A 23,617-nucleotide genomic window follows, 5' to 3' on the forward strand; every position below is an offset into this window, starting at 1 on the left:
TGAGAGGGTGGTCGGTCACTGGAACAGGCTCCCCAGGAAAGTGGTCACGGCACCAAGCTTGTCAGAGTTCAAGGAGCATCCGGACAACGCTCTGAGTCATACGGTTTAGTTTTAGGTAGTCCTGCGAGAAGCACGGAGTTGGACTCAATGATCCTTATGGGTCCCTTCCAACTTGAGATATTCTATTCTATTCTATTGCTGTGCAACAGTATAAATGTAACTTTGATAGAAAGAAGCTTTACTTTAAAAGGTTGGATTGTGGGGTTTTGGGGATTTGGGGGGCGGGGGTGTTTAACATTTTAACTTGGAGTTTTACTGTAATGGTGAGAAATAATCTCCTACATATTTGCTACTGCTCTAGAAAGCTTCAAGGCATAAGCAAAGGCACAGATTAGTGAACAAGATTTAAGTTACATTCTCCCTCATTCTTTAAGTAAAGGAATACACATCATAAATGCACTGCAACACATATCACTACCATAAAGAGAAAATCTGAAAAAAGGGGAGAGGCTATTTTAATGAAATAATTTACAGAAATTGTTGCTCTTTTCAGTATCGTGCTTAAAAGTACTTCAGTTAAGTCATGGTAGCACAACCGGCCATTAGGTGTCATTGTTGCTGCTGTGTTTAACATTGGCTTCTACAAATTTTCAAGTAGTACCTACTAAAATGTATTACTGTATATGATTGCTTGTAATATGATTTTCATAAAAGGATTAATATTAGTTCCGTACCAAAGGTAGAGAATGATGTCTATATTTGAATGGCCATATAATAATATAACCAACAAATTTATTGTAAGTCCACCAGCATTTTTAATTTTAATTGAACTTCTTGACTATCTGCTCAGTTAACAATTAAAAGAACAGTCTTCCAGAAGTCAAATCTGTAAAGTGAGCCTAAGATTTAGGAGCAAGTATGATCAGAGATACCACACTTGCCATTATTCCTTTTTGACTCAAGCTGTTTTAATACCATCTCATTGAGGAAGGGGGAGAAGGGGAGAAATTTTAAGTGGGCCTATGTTACTGTCATTACTCACCAATTGTTTGAATAATTGCATTCTGGACAATCCTCTCATCACTCTCCTTGGAGCTTGTGCTGAAAGTGGCACTCCCTGCTGAACTGCGCCTATCACCCAGCTCAAAGTCAACACTGATGCGCAAGTGCTTCAACAAGGTATTAAAAACCTCCAGAACCGTTGGGCCTGGAAAAAAACATAACAATGATTGCACCTGTCAAGGGAAAGATGCCTTAATAAAATGAAAACTAACCTTTTCAATCCCTTTTCAGGAGAAATCAGATTAAGCTGAAAAGAACAAGTGAACTACACTATTTGAAGGATACGGCCTAGGGATAAACTTTTGAAATGTGCCTACACTCTGATATTTTAAATTATTTTGGAATCAGGAAATGCAGTCAGGTATATATGTGTAATCCATTACTAACAAGTCATATGAGGTCTGGCTGGGATGGAGTTAACTTTCTTCTTAGCAGCCTGGGAGGTGCTGTGCTTTGGATTTGTGACTAAACCAGTGTTGACAACATACCAGTGTTTTGGCTGTTGCTGAACAGTGCTAGCAAGTGTCAAGGCTTTTTATTTTTCCCACTCTGTCCCTACAGAGAACAGGCTGGGGTGTGCAAGAAAGTGGGAGGAGACACAGACCAGGACAGCTGACCCAAACTGACCAAAGGGCTATTCCATACCATATAATGTTATGCTCAGCAATAAATCTCAAGAAAAGGAGGAAGAAAGCGGGGGGACATTTGTTTGTATGGCATTTGTCTTCCCAAGAAATGGTTATGCATGCTGAAGCCCTGCTTTCCAGAAAGTGGCTAAACATCTGCCTGTCAGTGGGAAGTACTGAATAAATTCCTTTGCTTTCTTTGTGCATGCAGCTTTTGCTTCACCTATTAAATTGTCTTTATCTTGATCCATGAGAATTCTCACCTTCTTTCTACCTTCTGCCTGTCCTGTGGGGAAAGGGAGTGAGCAAATGGCTGTTGGCCAGAGTTAACCCACCATGCAAATTTTACATAGAAAATATGAGTGGTTGCTGAAATTAAGCATCAACAATAGGTTAAACTTCAGGGACTTGCACCTGAATTTCAGTTATTTTAAAACCTGCTACTAAAATCCAGTTCTATATATTGGATCAAATAACGAGCTCTTTTCATGATATGGTAAAAGTCTTCACAAGTCTGTGCATGCAAGTGGGTCTTGTATAAAGAGAAAGTACAGGCTCAGACTCAAGCCAATGAAGCAAAGCAATAATGTTTCAGTAGGAGACCAAAGGAAAAGAACAGCAGAGGACGTGTGTGTACAAAGCTTCGTAAGTACTCTTATTTCAAGGAACTACGCTACCTTAAATGACATAATTCACCTTATTTCAGCTGCTTCACAGCTACTAAGGTAAAATTTCTCAAAGATCATTCTACTCTTGACTCCTGTATTACTGCTCATCTCACAGCAGCTGTATCACAAAGGAACAGTCCTCTTGACTTTTTGTAGTCACACACAGTTCTTTCAGACTTTGCGACTTCTTACCAAGCAGAAATTCTTGCCGTTCATAAGGCTGTCAGAATACATCTACTCATTTTTTTCAATGCAAAAGGCTATAAAAGAACCAAGTCTGTATAAGTAATTGTAAACTGAGTAAGATTTCAAGCATTTTATCAGCACAAAGAAGAAAAAATTAATACAAAACTTCCTCAAAATATATGCTTTCATTCAGTCTGAGAACAAAGCAAAAATGAGCACCACCCTTCAAATCCATCCTTTTACCTGATGGCGTTAATTTAAGAAGACTTACCTATTGATCCTTTAGCTGCTATTGCAACTGCTTCCAAAAGAACCTGAATAATGCCAGCACGAACTCGTGGGGAGTCCCTTTTGCGAACATCAAGGTGTCCAAGAATTTCTTGTATTACGTGATGGGAATATTGTGCCTATTAAAAACCAGGCAAATAGAAAAAAAGCTTCATCTGTGACTTTAATAACAATAAACTCCTACACCATTCAGCTATAGTCATGACCCTGTTTCCATTCTGCAACGTTCTTACAAATTTATCTAAATTTCAATCAATTCATGATTAAATATGGATTAAAAAACCTGCCATGACAGATGAAGCCACACAGGCCCAGCCAGCACAGTATAACAAAAGCTTATAGTATTAAAATATCCAGGAACACAAGAATAGAGGAAGCGTGAGGTGGTACTTCATTCAGCTAACTGGAGTTCAAGGACTTCAGCTGGTCTTACAAAAAAGTCATTGATAAAAACACTGAGAAAACTCAGCTTTCTTTCACAATCCTGGAATTTTATGACTTTATCTTTTGGGTGTTGGTCCTTGACACATCCAAGAATCAGACTTTGATCACGTTTACAACAGACAATAGAGGCTGCCCACTAGTAAAAGTCAATTAGCACAACACAGTTCCATGTGAAGTTGGTTTCTTGGGTTGTAAAAGCAGTATGGCCATATTGGCACAGAGATAGGACCAACTGAAACAAATCTCTTATCAAGCACAATGTCAAATCAGTATGGCTATCCTGCTCGTTGTTCTGGAGCTTGCTCAGGGATCTCCACACCACCTTCCATCAAGAATCCCTTAATAGCTTTTTTTCTTCTGCAAGTGCACATTAATTGAAAGTAAATCAGATAACCTCTGATCATAAACCACAATTAGGTTATTATTTGAAAAGTTTAAAGAATAAGGCTAAGGAGTTATGGAAAGGGATCTTCTGGATTCTTTGACTTCATCTACTGTCTATCATTATCATGGTGAGGTGAGCATTTAACCCTGCCTCCTGTTCTTGAAATATGTATGCAAGGAAAACAAATCATGAAGAAATCCTACCTGTATAGAATACATGATGATTTTGAAGCAGGAAACAGCAAATTCATTGGGATCCCATAGTCTGTGATGGTCTAAATGCCTGTAACCAAAAATTAAGGGACATGAAATAATGACATTCCACAGATATAATAAACGGCATCTTACAGTTTTCTCAAAATTCACCTCAAAGGGATTATTTTCTTACATAAAGCTTCTAAACAATGACTTACTAACTAAGTGAGAAAACTAGAACTTCAGAAAAGCATTTGTTTTCAAGGTTTAGGATGTGATCACAAAACATTTGGCTGTAACAGAAGTTCCTGATTTTCTAGTTTCTGGAATTTAAGAAACCTAGTCATACCAAAGATATACAATTAAGAATATACTGTTTCCATACAAAGTGCACGCATAAAACTGGCTGTGACATTACATGCGTATTTACATGACAGACACACCGAAGAGGATGGTTCTAATACCTTGACAAACTTCTACTCTAAATAAGATAAAGATTTTTTTTTTAAATCAGGAGCTACGAAATAATTATGGCTGAATGTTACACCCAGAATAGAGACTCTAATAGCTATTTTCATTTTCACAGTGGTTTATGAATAATATATATGGAAAATAAAAAAGAGCTGCTCTTTGTGTATATACTCCTTTATCACTCTGAAACATTTCAACAATATCTGCAAGAAATATCAAAACAGAATCAGAACGATAAATGCATCAGTTTCTCTTTAAATGGGATGGGAACCAAAACTGTCAGCTTCAAGCAAAGACAAGGAATTCTGCTTAAGCGCTATGCTGAAAGCTATGAACAGGGAACACATCAAATTTTCCAAACGGGAGATCTGAATACCTGGAAAAGCATGACAAAAATAAATGCATTTTTAAATCCAAAAGATTGATACAAGTAATTTGGGATGCCTTTTAATTGGAATGATCTGAGGGGAAAAAAAAAAAACCTAAACCACACAAAAAACCAAAACCCACAAAAAACTTCTTACAGAAACTGAATTTAGATAGTGTTTCTAAATAGGTACCTCAGCTACAGAATCACTACTGTTCTGCCCTTTCTCAAAGAACATAGTAAACATATAAAGATGCTTCAAATAACAAATTTGAAAGCATACATGTGAAAGCAGCCAGTACTCTGAACACAGAAGGACTGACTGGATGATTTAACTTACTTTCCCTAGAATCTGGAGGTCTCAATTAGCTCACTGGCCAGCTGCTACCAGCCCACTGACCTAGCTGAGTGCACAGGTCTCCTTCAAGGTTGATTAAACCAGCTGGCATAATAAAGCTGCCCTCTCCTGTGCCCTAAATTACCTTGCCGTCCATTACAGAGCTTAAAAAAAACCATAGTGCCATTTTGACACATTACATACCTTTAATGGAAATCCCTACAGGAAAGAATTTCAGGAATTTTAAAGGTGTTTGTCTGCCAAGATAACAGCATATTTGCATTACCAAATATTAAACCAGACTACCTGTTGGGGATAGCTGCCTTTTTTGTGCACATTCCAAACACGCAGGTATATTTAATCCTGCCTTGGGGTAGAAAGACAAACAAAATTACCTCTTTAAATCCTTCAAGGCTTAGCAGCTCATAATATATTTTTTCATGTTGTCTTCCTCCCTAATATCATTCCAGCACAGTCCATCATTTCTTGTACATGATAGCTTATTTTAGCTAACCTATTTTCTTTTTGTCTCATCAAATACAAAATCATACTCTCCACTATCTTCTCCTGATTGGAACTGATCCTTTAATCTTTCAGGGTAGCATGCGTTCTCTGTTACCCTTGACAGTTTCTCTTTATCTGCCCCAAAGATCCATTCAGGCAGATTATGGTCAACTACATCTTGATCAAGTTTTTTTTTTTTTAAAACCCTTCCTCTCAAAACAAGACACACAGTTTTCTTTTTCCAGAAAGGCAAAGTATTAGCTGCTTCAGGTAGCTGAACTGATGGGAAGACAGCAGGGGGAAGATGACAGCCTAGGTTAATGTTTTGTGTAATAGCTCAATGGGCAGCATGCTTTGTATACTGGAATTTTCCTCCAAAAAAAAGGAGTATTAGATTACTGTAGGTGATATATTTTACTTGCCATAATGCAGGCAATGTATTCAAGGTAGTTTTGTTTTTGTAAAAGATGATAAACAGTATTTTCAGCATGGTGCGTTTAGTTAAAATCAAGTCATATCTTGCCTATGTTTTCCTTCCAATTACATTTCTTTTAATAAAAAATATCTAAGGATGATTGCAAAACATTTTATTGCTGGATTAACAAATGCCAGACTCTGCCTTCCATTAAGATCTGCTGCATACACGTAGCAAATGTGCACAATTAGGCTTCTCAAATTAAAAGGAACAGCAGAACCAGTGGTGCAAATTACTACTTTTTGGAATGAGAGCCACTAACGGTCTCTGAATTCACTCACATTGTCACACATGCAAGCAATCCTTACAGTCCAAAATGATAAATTGATATTGATGCTTAGGAAGCAGAACTGAGGCATGTATGGGAATATAAAATATAATCTTCTCATGCATCATGTTTGCTGAAAAAATATTAAACACCAGTCTTTTCATATTCAAAACCCTTGCACAGATGATGTGATAACTCACAAGAATGGAAATACAGTGAGATGAATTGGGTGTAACTTGTTATACTTGGGAAGTTGTTCATATTCACTAGATTTCTGTATCCCTCTGGATCTGCCTAATCTATTCACTGTTGCAAATTCATGCTAAGTCAGTCTAAATAGCTTGTGACTGTTGACACAAATTTTTTTCATACTGTATTAATATAAATTTTTTTACTTTCATTAAGCAGTTTGCCAGATTGATCTGTCAGATTTCATTAAAAATGAGAATTTGAGAGTTTCTAGCTACTACATGTAGACACGTATAACCATGGAGATTTTCTGCCAAAGGCAAGGAGAATTAAGGTCAATCCAAACCCAGACCAGGAGACTAACTTCAGATTTCAGCTATCTTCATTATATTTAAATCCCGCAATCACTGAATGTACTCAGCCTCATGATACAAGAAGCACTATTCTCTCAGTTTTGCAAGGAAGTGATAGCACGTTGACTGACATTCCAATGCCACGTGAAGCAAGCTTTCAAGTGGGGAACGGAACCTGCGTCTTCAGTGTTAGCACTGCAGTAAGTGGCCTTGTCTTTATTTCCAGAGCTTTCTTAAAAGCTGTGAAATTGTTGAAAACTGTTAGGAGAAACTGTTTTCTAATCAAGTATACATAAACTAAGCGAGGTTTTTCAATCGGAAAAAGTGCAGTGGACTCACTGTCGCAGACTTTCATTCTGCCATCTCTGTTCATTCACAAAGTGAATCTGATCAGATAGAGCACTCCGTTTTTGTTTAGGAAACACAGCCTGGAAATTGCATGTTCTGCATTTCTTGTTCTTCAAAAATACCAAACGTTTATACAGCAGTTATTTATAAAAAGATAAATTTATTTGGCAATTCTTCCTCAAAATGGAACACAAAAATAGTGACCACAAGACTCTCTATTCATAGAAGAGATAATATAATCTGAGTAACTGGTCATTATCTACCGATTTCAATGCACAAATGCAGCATGTGGCACGTAGAGGTGCAAAAAGACTCAAGCAGTTCCTTAGGATAATAGCGAGTAAGAAGAGAAATTCAGCTGGAAATAACATTTTGAATACATAAAGCTTTGGATCTGCCACAGGAAATGCAGGTATGACACCTTCTCAAATCCCCAACCAAGCACTAACTCTAGTCTAGGGAATCAGGAATTACTTGTGGGAAACTTCCCTGATACTGAAATGATTCAAAAGACTGAAGTAACTGTACAGGCTGATAAAGTTTTGAGATAAACCCATAAAAGGAACTTAAAAGTGGTAAGAAAGCAGCTACAATATAGTTCCCAAAAGTCCATCCAGACTGTTTAGTACCTAAATGTTCACTCTAGTGAACATCTAGGTTTTTTGGAGGAATGCAAATTTTAAATGTAGGAAAGGATTATTTTTTAATAAAACACTCAACTTTGTAACAGTTAAACACCCATCAGATTGGTATAATAGGTACACATGAAAAGTAAGATAATAGCACAGTTCTTTGCATTCAATGCTTTTGGGTGAAAAACAAGGGGCTACAAAAGTTTTCTGCCCTCAATATCCACCCTATCTTCTTTTTGCATTTCTGTTCTTACTTAACAGTAGTAACTTGAAAATGGCTTTCGGTAACTTGAAAGCCTTTCAGTGTAGGTATGGAACACTTAAGTCTTTGTGGGAAGAACTAGGCCATCTAAGAAGATATTCCTATAACAGGTGGCTATTTTGAAAATCTACAACAAGGAGCAAGCAGCTCTCCTCATCACCAGGAAAAATCAGGGTTTGAAAATAGTATCACCGAGTCTAGAGCTTCCTGCAAAGATTTCTCCTGAGAATATGCCTACCTCATAGACACTAGCAGAGGTGAAAGAAGCAGATTTAAGTTATCTCAATGCTTGTAGCTTTTTCCACATCGTATTTTCTAAGGAAGCAACTGGTGCAATGCAGAGAACTCAAAAACACTGGACTTACAGTTAATACATCAGCTATAATTTGTACTGTGTGCATTTGTGCATAATATGCACACTGTGTGCACATCTGCCATTTACTACTAAATGAGCTGTGAAAGATATTCCTCACAGAACATCAAAACAGGTCTTAGAAGAAAACTGCAAGGAAGTAGAAATCTTAACTTTATGTATTAATCTGGGCACAGTATTCCTTTATGATACTTGTATTTTACTTGGCTTGTATCTTCACTGACTGCAACAGTCATCTATTAACACCTTGAATAAACAGTTTCACATTCAAAAGAAAGGCCAGCTGAGGCAACAACCCATCCAAACCATTATATGGCACTTCTAAAATCAGTAAAATGGGACACACATTTCTCCACAACTATCTTCGAGTTAACAGATAGGCAACAAAGAGGAGAGATTAAAAGAGGGGCAATTTTTTGAAGAAACATGAATGGAATCCTTTGGGCTGAAAAGGAGGAGGGAATTTAATGCAACATAATTAGAGAAGGAAATAAAAAAAATAAAAATCTCTTAAGGTAAGACCTTCCATGAATTTTCAACTTACGCAAAAACTGGTCTGACAGCATTATTCATATTTCCATAGGTTGCTCGTCCTAGTAGTTCCCTGAAACAATTCTCGGCCAGCAGAGCAGGATTCTCTTCTTTCTCTCCTCCTGTAGGAGAGGATGGAGGGCCTATTCTGCTGAAATAAGATAAAAATACATTGATTTTACTACTGATTAATATTAATCTTCCTTACCATACCCACCCTTGGTTCTACAACGTTCATGAGTCACGCACTTGATCTAGGCAAGAACTGTATCTCAAATACGCATCAAACCGGCGTTCTGCATAAAACATTTTATTCCCTTATAGCAGGACTATAGATCGTCATCTGTTCACTCAGTACTGACCACTGCATTAGTAACTGTTTATATGGCAAAACCAATGGCTGTTAATACTTAACTTGTTACCCACTGCGTTTTGAAAAACTATTACCCATTGCTAACAATGAATGAAGGCTATAAAACCATGCAAAAAGTTACACAGAATCTTAGTCATTTTGTTCAGACTAATGATCTCATTCACCTGCCCACTACTGAATCCACACTGTGTTGGGTGAGTGTTAAACAAAACTCCAATACTTCTGCAGAAACAGATGGCTTGTGAGTTGAAAAAAGTCTGATTGAACTAATTAGAACATTATCACCCACATAGTTACCTCTAACTAGATAGCGTGCAAGTTAGTCACCTTCTAACTGACTGTCTCCCAACATTACTATGGAGAGGATTGTACGGGGCGTCCATGCCCAGGTGTTGGTAGCACGGGGGCTGCAGGGGGCCTCTGTGAGGAGAGGCCAGACATGGCCGGTCCCAGCTGTGGTTCACTACCATTTTCAATTATTTCTTTTCTCTCTGTGACTGGCAATTAGGCTGGCTATTTAAAATCAACATGGTACAAAAAGAGAGTAAGAGTACTGACTTAAAGACTGAATCCAGACACAGGAGAAGCAAAACTACAGAAAACCCACACTATTTTGAACAAACTAAAACCTACCGAGGCCCAAATTCTGCCACTGAGTTTTGAAGGGAATAGCCTGTCCTCACCTTGGAATAACTAAAATCAGCACCTACACTGTAAACAGTGAAGGGTACAGCCTTTCCAGAAGAGCTTCTAGTTTCCTACTTCTCATTTTTGATGCAGGCCTTGGTAATGTTCTTTGGTTCATTTTGGGGGATTTTTTTGTGTGTTTTTTTTTTTTCCCTTTTTCTCTCCTTTGCCCAAAGTCACCTCCTTTTCAATACACAGAGACCTGAATTACTAGAGCAAATTAAAGGCATTTGAAACGTATTTCTGAATTTAAGTGCTTCACACATCATACCATTAAGCTGTTACTAATATTTTATTTAAATTGAGCAGTTGAGAGGTGGGAGATTGAGGAAGAAAGCAAGCAAGCAGTTCCCTCTAAGGTACTTATATTACTTAGCAAGAAGTACTGTACCTACAGGTGGCAAGTACTTTTTCGCACAAAACACACTACAGAAACTTAAGTGAGGATTCATTCACCTACATTAATATTATGCATCTATTCATTAGGAGATTTATTTTAGACTGCAGAAATCAGTACACTAAAACCTTAAACATTCTTTCAGTTCTGCAGTGCAAGCTTGTGCATTAAATAACTTTTAAAGCATTCACTAAGAGCATCAGCTTTAGTTAATGTTCACTCTTCAGCATCATAAAACCATAGCTTTACAGCATTATAAAAAGTTGAATACTGAAATGCCACTAGTCAAATGAACACATTAACATCATAGTTGTAATATCTTCTGACAGCAAAAGATCTGCAGTAGTCTTGAAACACTAGAAATCTAAAAGTTGCAATGTAAAAATGTTGTTGCCTCTGGTAACATAAGTGTTTCAGAAGTCACCATAACATTGCTAGCTTGTCAGATTTCAGTAATAAAAAAGCCCCAGGCACCCTGCTAGATAAGTAAGGAGAAACAGTTATACAAATGCATAATGATTAGAATTTTAAAAGGCATGACAATTTGTATATAATCCACCATCAGTACCACTAAACTGCAGCTTTATCCAACTGCTGTGCCCCTCAATCTCCCTATTTTTTTTTCCTGTACTGCCTAGACTCTGATCCAGACAGATGGGCATCCTTCTCAGTACAGAGAAGGTACAAACCACAGTGCAGGACTGTCATTCCTATCGCTGCTGTGACACAGATTCCCTAGAAGGCAGCAGCATTACAAAGGTGGGGGTGTGGGGGGAAAGCAAGCAGGCTGCAGAACACACAGAGCTAGTCTATCTGGAAGAATTCTAGTTAAAATGCAGTAAAAATAAGTTATCTTTTAAGTGTTTGTGCACGCAATCTTACAGAAAGTGACTTCTCAGCATTGGTTGGAGTCTTATTTTAGAATAGGTTAAAGGAAGAAATTGCAATCCAGTCTTCCTAGTCTAAAACGTTAGACTGCGTCAGAATGTTCAGTTACCTCCCATTGTCTGTCGGAATCACACTTTTATTTTGAACTTTAACAGCACCTACCTCCAAGTACTTCTCACTAAGTGTTCCTCAGCATTTTCAGATGAAAGACAATGCATATAAAACTACCCTTTTAACTTTTTAGTTTTAAAGGAAAGCTTTGCACAGCCTCTCAAGTTTCTAAATTCAAATGAATAACTTGTGCTAATTTTGTCTCACTGACTTGATTTTTAAACAAAGATCAGAAAACCTCTGACAAATCCAACTGCAACACTTCAAAAAAATATTACTACTATTCCTCTGCATCCTGCCTTTCTGTACTACCACAGGTCCAGAGGAGTGAAGCATGAAATGCGGTTTGCAATGAAATGGGCAAGAATGACTCCCTCTAACTGTCCCTCTAACCAGCTGGTAGCTTTCTCGTGGGTAATCTCTATCAGAAAAGGTGGCAACAAGGAACTGGAAGGAGGGACATTTTGAAGTACAGCAGTTTCCATAGCAAACATCTAATCACAGGCTTAAACTGGCTCAGAGCAACTCAGCATCTCATGCATGAGACTTCTTTAATATGATGGGATGTGTGAAGTAAGACTTAACCATTACTTTTGAGCAGAGTAGCTACAGGAATGTTTGACTATGATTCACTCACCGTGAAAAAGAAATACATTCTAATCTACCTCTAAAACAGAATTTATATCAAGACTGTAGATATATTGCAAGGATTTGAAGTCAAGTCTACAACAAGTCCTAGAGTGTCCTTCTGCCTTAAATAAAGCTGGCATGTTTAGCTTTGCAGTTATCATGAAGAATATGTTACAAACTAAGTGAATTTCCAATTTCATACATCCCTTCCCCATTTGAGAGATGCACATAAATTGACATACGTGATTGACTCTTCTGAATTTTCTTCTAGAAAACTTGAAGGAGGGAGGGAGAGTCTTTCAGGCAATGCCTTATACTATACTGAAGTATGCATGGCAATTATTTTGTAATACACGATTGCAGTGAAGTACGATTAATAAAAAACCCAATCTGAGTTTTAGAATATTACACTTGCAAATTTTTCTGATAGTCACATAACTAGAATGCGCATTCAGATATACAGACAAATAATGACATCTACAAATACAACTGTCTTTTTAAAATGTTGTCTAAATATTAAATTATTGACTCCAAAAGGTGTCTCATCTGACATGTACTCAGAAGAATCTTGAATTAAGCTGTTAAGGTTCCACAAGTAAAAATTACACCGATCTTTAAAGTAAGCTTTACCTTTGTGTACTTCAGCTTTAACTAAAAATGGTTATTTTCTGTGGACTTAATTGGGGGTATTTTCTGGAATTTCTGCTCTTTCCCAAATAATGCTTTGATTCCATCTGCCAGAACAATATGCTTCTTACTCCTACTCTTCAAGAGGCCTCTGTTTGTGCTCCACAAATATGAAGTCACATATAAAAACAAGATGAGAAATTCTCTGTAACATCACTTAAGGCCAGCAGATCAACAATTTATAAATATTGTTTTCAGCTTTTCTGTCATATGCGGATCATACAAGGCCCCTGCTTGCCACTTGGAAAATCTTCAGTCTTTTTTTCTGTTGAATGTGTATTATAGAAAAAGTTTCAAGCAGCCAGTTCAGATATTTCATTAACAGTTACTTTTTGACAGATTTGTTTTTCTACCACCAGTACTGCATTGCTCAACAAATGATAAAAATTAGTCCTGCAATACATATAAACTGATCTGCTTTATGTGGTTGATCCAAATCCTATTTCAGTCAGTTTTTCCACCAGTAGTTAGTTTAATTTTACCATATAAAGGAAAGCGGACGCTTGAGGGCACTGCGAAGAGTAAAAAAGGAAAGGGCCCACCTGCATCTAGAAGCCCTGTAAGAGCGAGCAAAGGCTAACTAGGCTCTCCTTGTTCAAACAGCAGTTTCAGAAGCCTTTGTTTCTTATTCAGATCACTCTTCAGATGTAAAATCCAAGTGGATATTTCTGTACGTACTGTATGGGCCCTCAGTTATACGCAGTAAATAGATAAAGCATGGACAGATAGACAACTATTGATTTCAGTCATTTAGTCTGAAAATTTGCTTCAGAGAAGAGACAGGTACTGGCAGTTAGAAATACAAGAAGAAAAATAAGGCTAAGGAATGGAAAAAAACCACCACCAAATCCCAACACACCAAAAAGAGAAACCTGACAGATTTAGCAAGCTGAGGGTCATGTGAAAGCATGAAAAGCGTGTTGTTATAGGAAGGCTGCTGAGCCTACTTACCAAGCAAGTTTTGAAGCAGCTAGGGTTGGACAAACATTTAAGCTTGTTTGCACAGCTGAAGTTGGTTTTATAGAAATTTCCCAGTGCTAGCAATAAACACTTTTTACACCTACACAGTGTTTAGCCACAAATATAGACATGGACCAAAAGAAGTGACATTTCTATTGTAAGGTGACTGGCATATGCTCAACATCAATTACCACACAGATCTTTTCTGAAGGCATATCTGGCAGGTAACATGCCTAGGAGTCATTGAAAGAAGAAAAAAAAAAAAAAAAAAAGAGAGAAGAGTGTCTAGGTATAAATAAATTTTAAATCCTCAATTTAAGCACTGTTGCAGACAGGACAGACAGTTGTTACTAATGGCTAAATGGGAATTAAACCCTCAATTTTTAACAAATATAACTAGCAAAATCATTTGAGTCACCTAAAAGCCTGTGCTTACTAATCTCTGTATCTGACATTACAAAACACAGAGTTTACAATTTTTAAGAAGTCTAAACAGGGTTATACAATTTGTGGAGCAATTCTTAGGCCAACAGAATCTAGACCAAGTGTAACGAAGGCGGTTGAAAAGACTTTAAGACAAGAAACATTAAGAGCAGTTAAGCAGAGCTGTGCTATCAGTTTCAAGGAGACTCTGCTAGTAAACGTCAGTAGTTATTTCCACTAAAAAAAGAAAAGAAAAAGGTATCTATAATAAAAACTAAGCCTAAAGATTGCTTAAAAAAACATGCCAGTGACCAGGAATAAAAATACCTGTCAATGTCTTCTATTTTCTGCATATTAAACAGCAATGATGGTACTATCTTGTCCATGTGCTGAGGTTCCCATATAGTTGCTCGAAGTTCATCATTAACTGTTTTTCGAACCACTCCCTGAATGCCCCTGATTCCAGCAATTCGGATCCTAAGGAAGGAAAAAAGTAATTACCAAAAGGAGAAACACAGCACCTCCCAGTATGGCTGTTTACCTAATTCCATTAGGTTCTCAAAAGCAGTAATTTGGAAATTTAGCCAATTCATTAAGGTTGCCCATATTGCCTTTAAACACTTTTATAGCTCATCAGGAAGTTGACAAAACAAACAACTGAACAGAAGATGATCTGTAAGGATAATGCTGACACTGATCAATGAACACTCAAACGTGTATACCACCTCCAAAAGAAAGTCACATGGGTAAAAACCCACCAACTCTACGCAATTTGCTACCAATCAGTTGAAACTGTGCACAATCTCAACCTGTTCCAGTGCTGAAGAAAAATATTGTGAAGTTACCACACCAAAGTTGAAGCAACAGCTACCAGAGCCATGTGAACAGGCCCTTAAAAGTTGTAATTAAGACTGGATTAATCATAACAGATCTTTAAAGATTTGTGCAAGATTCACGAGATGGAAAGCAAAGGATAATTCTATCAACTTAAGCCTGATGCACAAAAGGAACCACCAGTTTTATCCTAAAACCGGCTGAACCAAATTAACTGAGAACCAATCAACAACAACAATGAAACAATAAAAAGGAAAAATTAATATAAGTTCCAAACCAGACTTAGTCTAGCTGTTAGCTATTTTGTTTTGTTGACCAAAATAGTTTGCAGGAGAATCTGTACAATGAAATGAATAGCAAAATATTCTTTTTTGAAGTGGCAACAGCCAACTTGTTTAGATTTCCATTTCTAAACACTTAAATCTGTAGCCCCCTGTTTTTCAGCTATTTCTAAGCAAAGCCATGTGCATTCAATATGGATCTGATACCATTCTAGACCTTTCAAGACAGTCTTAATAGGGTTACGTACAAAACAGGGAAGAAGAGGGATGCACAAACAGCTAGAAAGCACTTACTATTGCTGTACTAAAACTACAGTGCAGTATCCAATATGAAGTTTTCAATATTAAGGATCTAAGATTAACATTTAAGACACAGAGCTTCCAAAATTCCATCACTGAAACTTTTTTTTTCTTTTTAATTATTCGTTCTTAATGTAATCAAGTTTTGCTGATACTGTGGCTTTAGATACAGTAAATATTAGCACTAAGCTCCCCTGCTGAAAGGGAAATCTCATTTGCCAGGTGAGATTCAGTTTCAGCCTCAGAAGCCTACATTACCTGACTACGTGTGTAGATGATGTTCAAGCTCCCATTCAAGCCAGTCAGTTCAGTGGAACCGCAAGCTATGCAGGTGAACAGCGGCTCCAGATGTCTGGTTTTGGATGAGCTGAATTACTCCCTAGCCCCCATCAATGGTATTGACTACTTTTGATACCTGTATTTAGAATTGTAATCGGTAGTCATAGCTCATCTGTTTTGTTGAATTACCTCAGTATTTACAGCAAGTCTGGTATGACAACGCCAAGAATGACTGCTGTTCATAAAGATCTCTTTCAAGAGAGATGCATTCAAACTGTCTAGGATGACGTGGAAAAAGTCATATTGCTATACATTTCATGAACCTGAGTGAAAGAATTAATTCACAGGCGGGAAAAAAGCCACACTTTTGTGTATTGGAGTGCCACTAGCACTAATTTCACGTTCTTACTATTGTACAGGAGGATGAAAAATTAGGGTTGAAGTACAGAGGAAGGTGCAGCATCAAATTTCACCACATACAGGAAAGGTTTCATGCCTCTAAGGAAGGCTCAGATAGGTATTAAAGAGCAGATTAGATTTAAATCAAAGTCACGTACAGTCTTATGTTACTAGGATTCCTCCCTGTCGAAGGGTACATCAACACTGCTAACTGAAGTACAGGTAACAGTGCAGGCTGACAATTTGAAGAGCAAAAGATTAGCAGAGTTCTCTTATCACTCCTACAGCAATCAGAGCTTTGAGCTATTTTACTTTGGGGTATCCTTATGAGTGGTACATCATACTTGATAGATGAATCAGGGATGTACTAGTCTCTTAATTCATTCCACATTCTAGTTCATTACTAATATTACCTCTCATTTGCAAGGGGCAATGAAGGTGAAAGTAGTATTAAAAATTCTGAGCTGAGCTTCATATCCTAACCTCTTATAAAATGTTTTACAATAAGTACATAGTTTAACATTTCTGTTTTAGTTTCAGTAAGCCTAAAAAGGCAAAATCTCAAAAAGCTCATTAAAACATTTGTGAATACTATTTGTGACCACCAGCTCCAAGTAAATATACTGTACCTGACAGAAGCCTGACAGAAGTTACCAGGTGGTTGCACGATACACTGGCTTCACTTGAGACGCCTGCTTAACAAGTTTCCATCCCCTTTCCCCTTTGGTCCCTGAGTACAATTTACCTTCAGTTCCTCCCCAAACAATTCAGGGGTCATCCTGTAAAACCGCTCACTGGAATAATCTTCCTAAAGGGAAAGGGAGTGCGGGCAGGGGGAAAGGTACAGGAGAAGCAGGCAAATTTAATCCTAACCCTTTTAGAGACAAAGTTAACAGCAGAACCCTACGGACAGCACTAGGGCAACAAATAAGATGGCAGTAAATTACAAAAAATAGGGAGGAATGAAGCAGAAGCCTAAAGCAGGAGTGAATTTTTTGTTTTGTTTTGTTTTTTTCCCCCGAAGTACACAGTATTCCTTCTTTTTGAAAATACAGTTCAGATTTTTGAAACTGCAAACTTTAAGAAAAATCCTTATGCATGGCGGCCAACAGAACAACAGTACACCCAAAGGGTTGAATAAATGTTCAGCACATTGATTTTTCATAGTTGGCTGAACAATTTAATGCATGGAAATAGAAAAGATGAGTACAACAGAGATGCAAATCATATCATCTGAAAAGCTTTAAGTTTTCTAAAATGCTCAGGAGTTAAATACTGATTAACAATTCATATAAACAACACATCGCTAGGGGGAGCTGAAGTAAAAAAAAATTGTGGTGCTTACGTAATGTAAAAATTGATAATACTAATTCATGAAGGCATTTCAGTTTCACACACAGTATCATACTGCAGACATCTAAGAAAATTCAATTTTAAAGAGTAATTCTCAAATAGCAGACTCAAAAGATGCTTTTGCTATTCATATAACTAGCCCCATTAATTTCTCAAATGAGTTATGCAACTCACACACATTTACACTAGTAAGCAGCGCCTTTCTGGAGACAATCCATGCAGTCTGGCAGGCATTATACAGGTAAAATTCCACTTAAATATTCTAGGAGTTCTAGGCACCTAAGATTTGAAATATTCGGTGCTATTGAAAAAGTCAGACTTTCATTTTCTTCCTATGGAATGAACTATTCCACTAAATATCATAATAAAAGCTGTATTACAGACTATATTAACATGTTAAGGCAATTTTCTGTAATACATACAGAATGGCACTTACTCGGTTTGTATTTCTGGATCGTGGTCACATGAATGACACATGGCACTGAATCGAGACACAAAGAAGTCATAGCGTCTGTGATATGAAGGTGTGTCTTCCTCAATGTTGGCAAATTTGACAAACTGGAAAATGAAATACATGAAAGCTTTTGATACCAATTTCCCAAAAGCAAATAATGAATACTAAGCTTCATTTAAAAAGTAACATAAAACATTGCATTAGGAAAAGAATCCAGATTTGCAAATACTTAAATATTTAACTTCAGAGAAGAAAAAGTTAAATTGGAGAGCTTTCTTTTTCTTTTTAAAGACTTTCTACTAGATCTTCATTTAGATCATTATGAAGGGGTGAAACTGCATGAAATACAACATACTATGCAATATAGAAACATTTAACATTTGAATAGGAGTGTCATCAATTCATGGAATCATAGAATCATTTAGGTTGGAAAAGACCCTTAGGATCATCGAGTCCAACCATCAACCTAGCACTGCCAAGTCCACCACTAATCCATGTCCCCAAGCACTACATCTACCCATCTTTTAAATACCTCCAGGGATGGGGACTCAACCACTTCCCTGGGCAGCCTGTTCCAATGCTTGACAATCCTTTCAGGGAAGAAATTTTTCATAATATCCAATCTAAACTTCCCCTGGTGCAACTTGAGGTCATTTCCTCTTGTCCTATCACCTGTTACTTGGGAGAAGAGACCGATCCCCACCTCGCTCCAACCTCCTTTCAGGTAGTTGTAGAGAGCAGTCCAAGCAATCAAATGGTACGCTGTCACTGGCAAGTTAACTAGCAACATTCTGACTTATCAGAATTCAAGGGAAATAAACTTGGAGGCATTCTGTCAATTCTGTCTATCTTTACAAAGGGAAAAAGGAGGAGTCGGGGAATTATAACCCAGTCAACTTTAATTCCACTCACAGAAAGACACTCTGAAAAAAAAAAAATTCCAATTTGCAAACATCAACAAAGTAACAAAGGGGTAAGTAACAGTCAACATGGATTTGTCAAGAACAAATCACATCAATCCAGCCTAAATTATTCCTATGACAAAGAAATAGATTTTGTGAACCCAGATGAAGCAGCAGCATCTGTCATATCTTAACTTCAGTGATGCTGTTGACAAAAAAATACACAAAATTCTCAAAAGGAAGCTAGGAAAACACTGTCAAAAGAACACTCCCCATAAGATAGATGCAACAGGGTTTGGAAAAAACATAGAAACAGCTGTAAATCATCAAACTACAATAATGTATTGAGTGAACTTCTGAAAGGGCCTGTCTGGAATACAGTAGTATTTGAGTTTCACTAGAGACAGAGTAGGCTCATCAAATTTGCAAAGAACACTAAGCTGGCCAGAGCTGCAAGCACACTTGATGACTGGTTCTTGACAAACTGGAAATAGGACCTGAAAAACCAAGGAAGCAATTTAGGAATGACAAATGCAAAATACCGTTTTAAGACAGCTGTACAAATACAAGCCAGACACAGCTGAATGCAGAAAAGAGACTTAGGGTTATAATAAACTGTACATTCAATAAAAGTCAATGCCTTGTATACTGGCATGAAAAAGAAAACAATATATTGTGATACATCTGTATTACCCGTGACACCTATGAGGAAATTTTTGCCATCTAATTGGCACTAATAAGCCCTTAGATGAAGTACCGCATCTACTTGAAGCATCACAATGGAAGATGGTGATTAACTGATGGTCCTTCAATTATTCAAGGGATGAACAAAGCTTTAGATAAACACCTGTTAAAAGAAGACATTAAATTATCTAGTCTAGAGCTGCCTAAAAGATATCAGTCTTACAATGCACAGAAGACAGCTATAAAAAAAGAAAAGAAATAAATGGTTTTCTTTGTCCAATGGTAACAGGAAAAGCAATAATGGGCTTACATTGAAGCAAAGGCTAGCTAAGTTAGACATTAAAAAAACCCTCCTTTCTAAAGCAAGCAGATTGCCTAAAGACATTTTGGATTGTCCACCACTGACAGTTTTAAGAACAGACTACAGAGGGAAGAAAAAAGGGAAAGGAAAGGTTGTCAGGAAAGGTTTAACATAGTGCTGATTCTGCCCTGAAGCAGAGAGAAGTCCCCCTCCACCTTTTCCCACCCCCCAGTATTCTTCTTACCAATTGCTAAAAGCCCAAAGTACTTTAGCATAGTCTACAGCATGCTGATTTGTGGAGGTTTTCAGGTAGTTTTCAAGCTGAAACTGAAAGCTGTGTATTTCAGAAAAAAAACCCACCACTTTTCTACTCTTTTTTTAGTCTTTTTTCTGTTTTATCTGGAACACTTATCCCTTTCAACTGCACTACCAGTTCACCCACTGAAACCTACAGGCGCAGCTGAAAACAATACAGTTTGTGAAACTATATTCTCAGCCATTACTGAAAACGGAGCAAAATTGTCTAATACGAATCCATTTTACATGTCCTTCGGTAGAGAATATCCTGTGTAGTCAGGTGATAAGAAAGTGCCATTCAGGCAAAAAACAATTCTGTATAGTCTACTGCCACAGTTTGAAAGACAATCCACGAACAGCAATCAAACTTTTTTTTCAATATAGTGAGTTCTAAAAACGATCATGTCCTTCCCAATAGACCCAATAGGAAAATGCTTTAAATGCCTTACGTCTCACTGGTTTGTTTCATGGAATTGTTAGTTACAAAACAGAAATAGATTTTTTAAAGTTTTTTGAAGACAAGAACCTAATTAGTCCTTACAATTTAACAAAGCAAAAAGTTGAGGGGTAAAAAAAATCAAAACAAACCAATATGATCTTAGTATTTTCCAGAATTGAAGTGTTCAAGTCTACAATTGAGTCACCCAGCAAAATTCCATAGAAGCATGTAGAAGAATAGAAGCAAGAAGGTTAAAGAACACAAAACTATATGGGAGTGGCCATGAGAATATTAACTCATCTAGCATTTAATATTAGCACATTAATATTATCTAAAATACAAAAATATTTGATTGATAGGATCTTCCAACATGAAAACTTAATATAATTCTAATAACTGTTTTGCTAGAACAAAGGCATTGTACCAAGAAATTGCTTTGTAAGAATAAATGACGAATTTAGGCCAAGAAAGTGTCAGGGACTCTTGCTCTGGGCATTTCTCCTACATCACAATATAGCTTTGCAGCAGGGAAGCAAGTACCCAGAAGTTATACCTCTCAAAATGGCACACCCAGTAAAATGTCCAGAAAGGGAAAAAATTTCTTATTTTCTCATGTGTATAACAAAACAATTTCACCCACTAAACATAAAGCATTTCTGAAGCGTATTCCAGGATTAGCATTCAGATGACTGAACATTTAGGCCACAGGAGAGCTAACTGTGATAACACTGTTTTGAGTTGCACTGTCATTCAGTAAAATATACAATTCCATTTCATTATAGAAATTTTAAGTTTTTACAGTACACATTAGTCTATTCTTCCTCCTTGCTTAGCAGTGCTCTTAAGCTGTTATTATTGTTAAATAAAGAATATTTTACTCCTAAGCACCTAAGATATTTTCAAGGATACTTCAAACATAAAAATCATTCAACCTAAAAAAGGACAAAACTCTTATGAAAGTCCAGGCATTTGCCTGCGATATACTTACAAAGCCTTTATAGATGTACACATGTCATGCAGTCATAGTAAATGCTTGCAGTCACCCACTGGTAACTTATGGAAGTTTTACCAGTACAAGCATCTTCTATATTTGTACAATACAGAAGCTACAAAAAGGAACTTACATTGGTAATGTCTTATTTCCATTAATTTTGAAACCAATAAAATTCAATCAGTATAAAAACATATAAATCTATCATGAAATAAAGAAGGAACACATTATCTATTCAGAAGATGTTTGTTCCAGACTGAGTCAAGAGAGCTGGATCATATTACCAGGGAGAGAAAGACTGTGTGAGTCCTGTAAGTAAATCATGCAAGTTCTCAAATTCCTAAGAACATAATTTCTTATATAAACTTATGCTGTCTTATCACTCTTATGTAGCCAGTACAGTAGGAAAAAAATCAGAACTTTCAATGAACCCTTCTTTAAAGGAGGTCAGGTTTTTGCAGCAATTCAAGAACAGACAATAGGCATGTATCATATTTAGGTTTGAGTTACGTTATTTAAGGTATCTCCCTGCAAAAACTGTAGGCTGGATCTGAGCAGTATTTTTTTTTTTTTAAATATTTGAGCTCCGCAGTCTGTCTTCTACAGCCTGCAATTTTCTCATGTTTCAGATGGGGGAAAGGGGGTGCTGATAGTGATAGTTACCATCTTTCACAGACAAAGTTACTGTATTTCATTATTAGGAAACTATCACATAGGAAGACATGATATCCTATAAACATAAGACTCTTACAAATTACACAGTACAGCGTTAATGAGAAGTGCACGAATGTATGTATGTACTTCACCAAACAAACGCAAAAAGGACAAACACTTCAGCTTTTCTAAATAGAAAAGCTACAAACATTGGATTCATACATAAACTTCACAAACACAGTATTAAAATGATTACAATAAATAACAAGATAAGGTTCTCAGCAACAGAAATTGGTGATCTAGTTTAGTTATTAATAGTTAAGGTCACCTGACACTTCTCATTTTGAGTTTTATTGGAATGAGTTGGATAGCTTCACATTCTATTTTACTTCATGCCACTTGGATGAAAACTATCCTGAACGCCACGTGTGCAGCTGTGTAACAAAGTCAGCAATGGTATGCTGGCTTACAGGGCCACATTACTGTGCCTATGAAACCGTAAGACCAGAAAGCACGAGCATGAGGTGGGGGAAGCAATACTTAACTCTGAATGACGCCAAAGGGACTGCCTGAAGCAATATATCCAGCATCACTCAAATTCTAGTAGATGCCGACATAGAATTTAGAGGACAATTTAATAACCTACAGGATGAGAGAGAGTGCTTTGTGTAATTCTGTCCCTCTGTACCTTTAACTCCTATAAAAAAAGATAGAGCAGGGGTCCTAGAGATGAAATACTTCATTGTATATTAAATCACCACTAGCACATAATTCGGTATTGGTACATGGAATGAAAGAAGCATTTTGTAATATAGATAAGCTTCCTTTACGTACTTCCAGATTAGCATGCTGCAGACAAGCAAGACAAATGTGTACTCTACTGGGAATATTAATTCTGACATTCTTTAATTTCACAGCCTTGACATTTTATATTATTTTTACATACACATGCACTTCAATTTTGCCAAAAAAACAACTGCTTTTATAAGCCAACATTAACAAATATAAAAGTCTTGTTGTTATATCAAGCACTGACTGGTCACGTTTCCACTTGGGATACTGCTTGTTTTCTTTTAAATAACAAATGATGACAACTAGCAATAGCAGTCACCTTCTCATGCACAGGAAGCCCAACACCGTCACTGATGGTAGCATTATTTCACTGCTCCGAAGAAGAAACTGCCTTACTAAAATGAAGTGCCCTACCAACTAAAGAAAACATTTGTGGTAAATAATTTAAAATGTGCTAATACTGGGTTCTACATATATCTGATATTTTTCAGATGAAAAAACAATGTTTTACTATCAAAATACAAAGACGAATTCACCC

General features: G+C 36.9%; 1 protein-coding gene across 6 annotated transcripts in view; it reads right to left on the minus strand.

Moving 5' to 3' along the window:
- EFR3A (EFR3 homolog A) overlaps positions 1-23,617 on the minus strand; it is an 87,438-nt gene that overhangs the window by 30,482 nt on the left and 33,339 nt on the right. For 5 of the 6 annotated variants that reach the window (XM_087745900.1, XM_087745890.1, XM_087745881.1 and 2 more), the window contains 6 exons: positions 18,002-18,123; positions 14,447-14,596; positions 8,977-9,114; positions 3,863-3,941; positions 2,814-2,949; positions 1,043-1,207 (listed from right to left, as the gene is read on the minus strand). In XM_087745900.1, the coding sequence (XP_087602026.1) occupies positions 1,043-1,207; positions 2,814-2,949; positions 3,863-3,941; positions 8,977-9,114; positions 14,447-14,596; positions 18,002-18,123 (790 nt within the window). The remainder of the gene's footprint in view (positions 1-1,042; positions 1,208-2,813; positions 2,950-3,862; positions 3,942-8,976; positions 9,115-14,446; positions 14,597-18,001; positions 18,124-23,617) is intronic. The other variant, XM_087745873.1, reaches the window with a different exon arrangement.

Source organism: Nipponia nippon, unplaced genomic scaffold, assembly GCF_047370975.1.
Source record: "Nipponia nippon isolate SJK-2023a ecotype South Korea unplaced genomic scaffold, ASM4737097v1 scaffold_1, whole genome shotgun sequence".
Lineage (NCBI taxonomy): Eukaryota > Metazoa > Chordata > Aves > Pelecaniformes > Threskiornithidae > Nipponia > Nipponia nippon.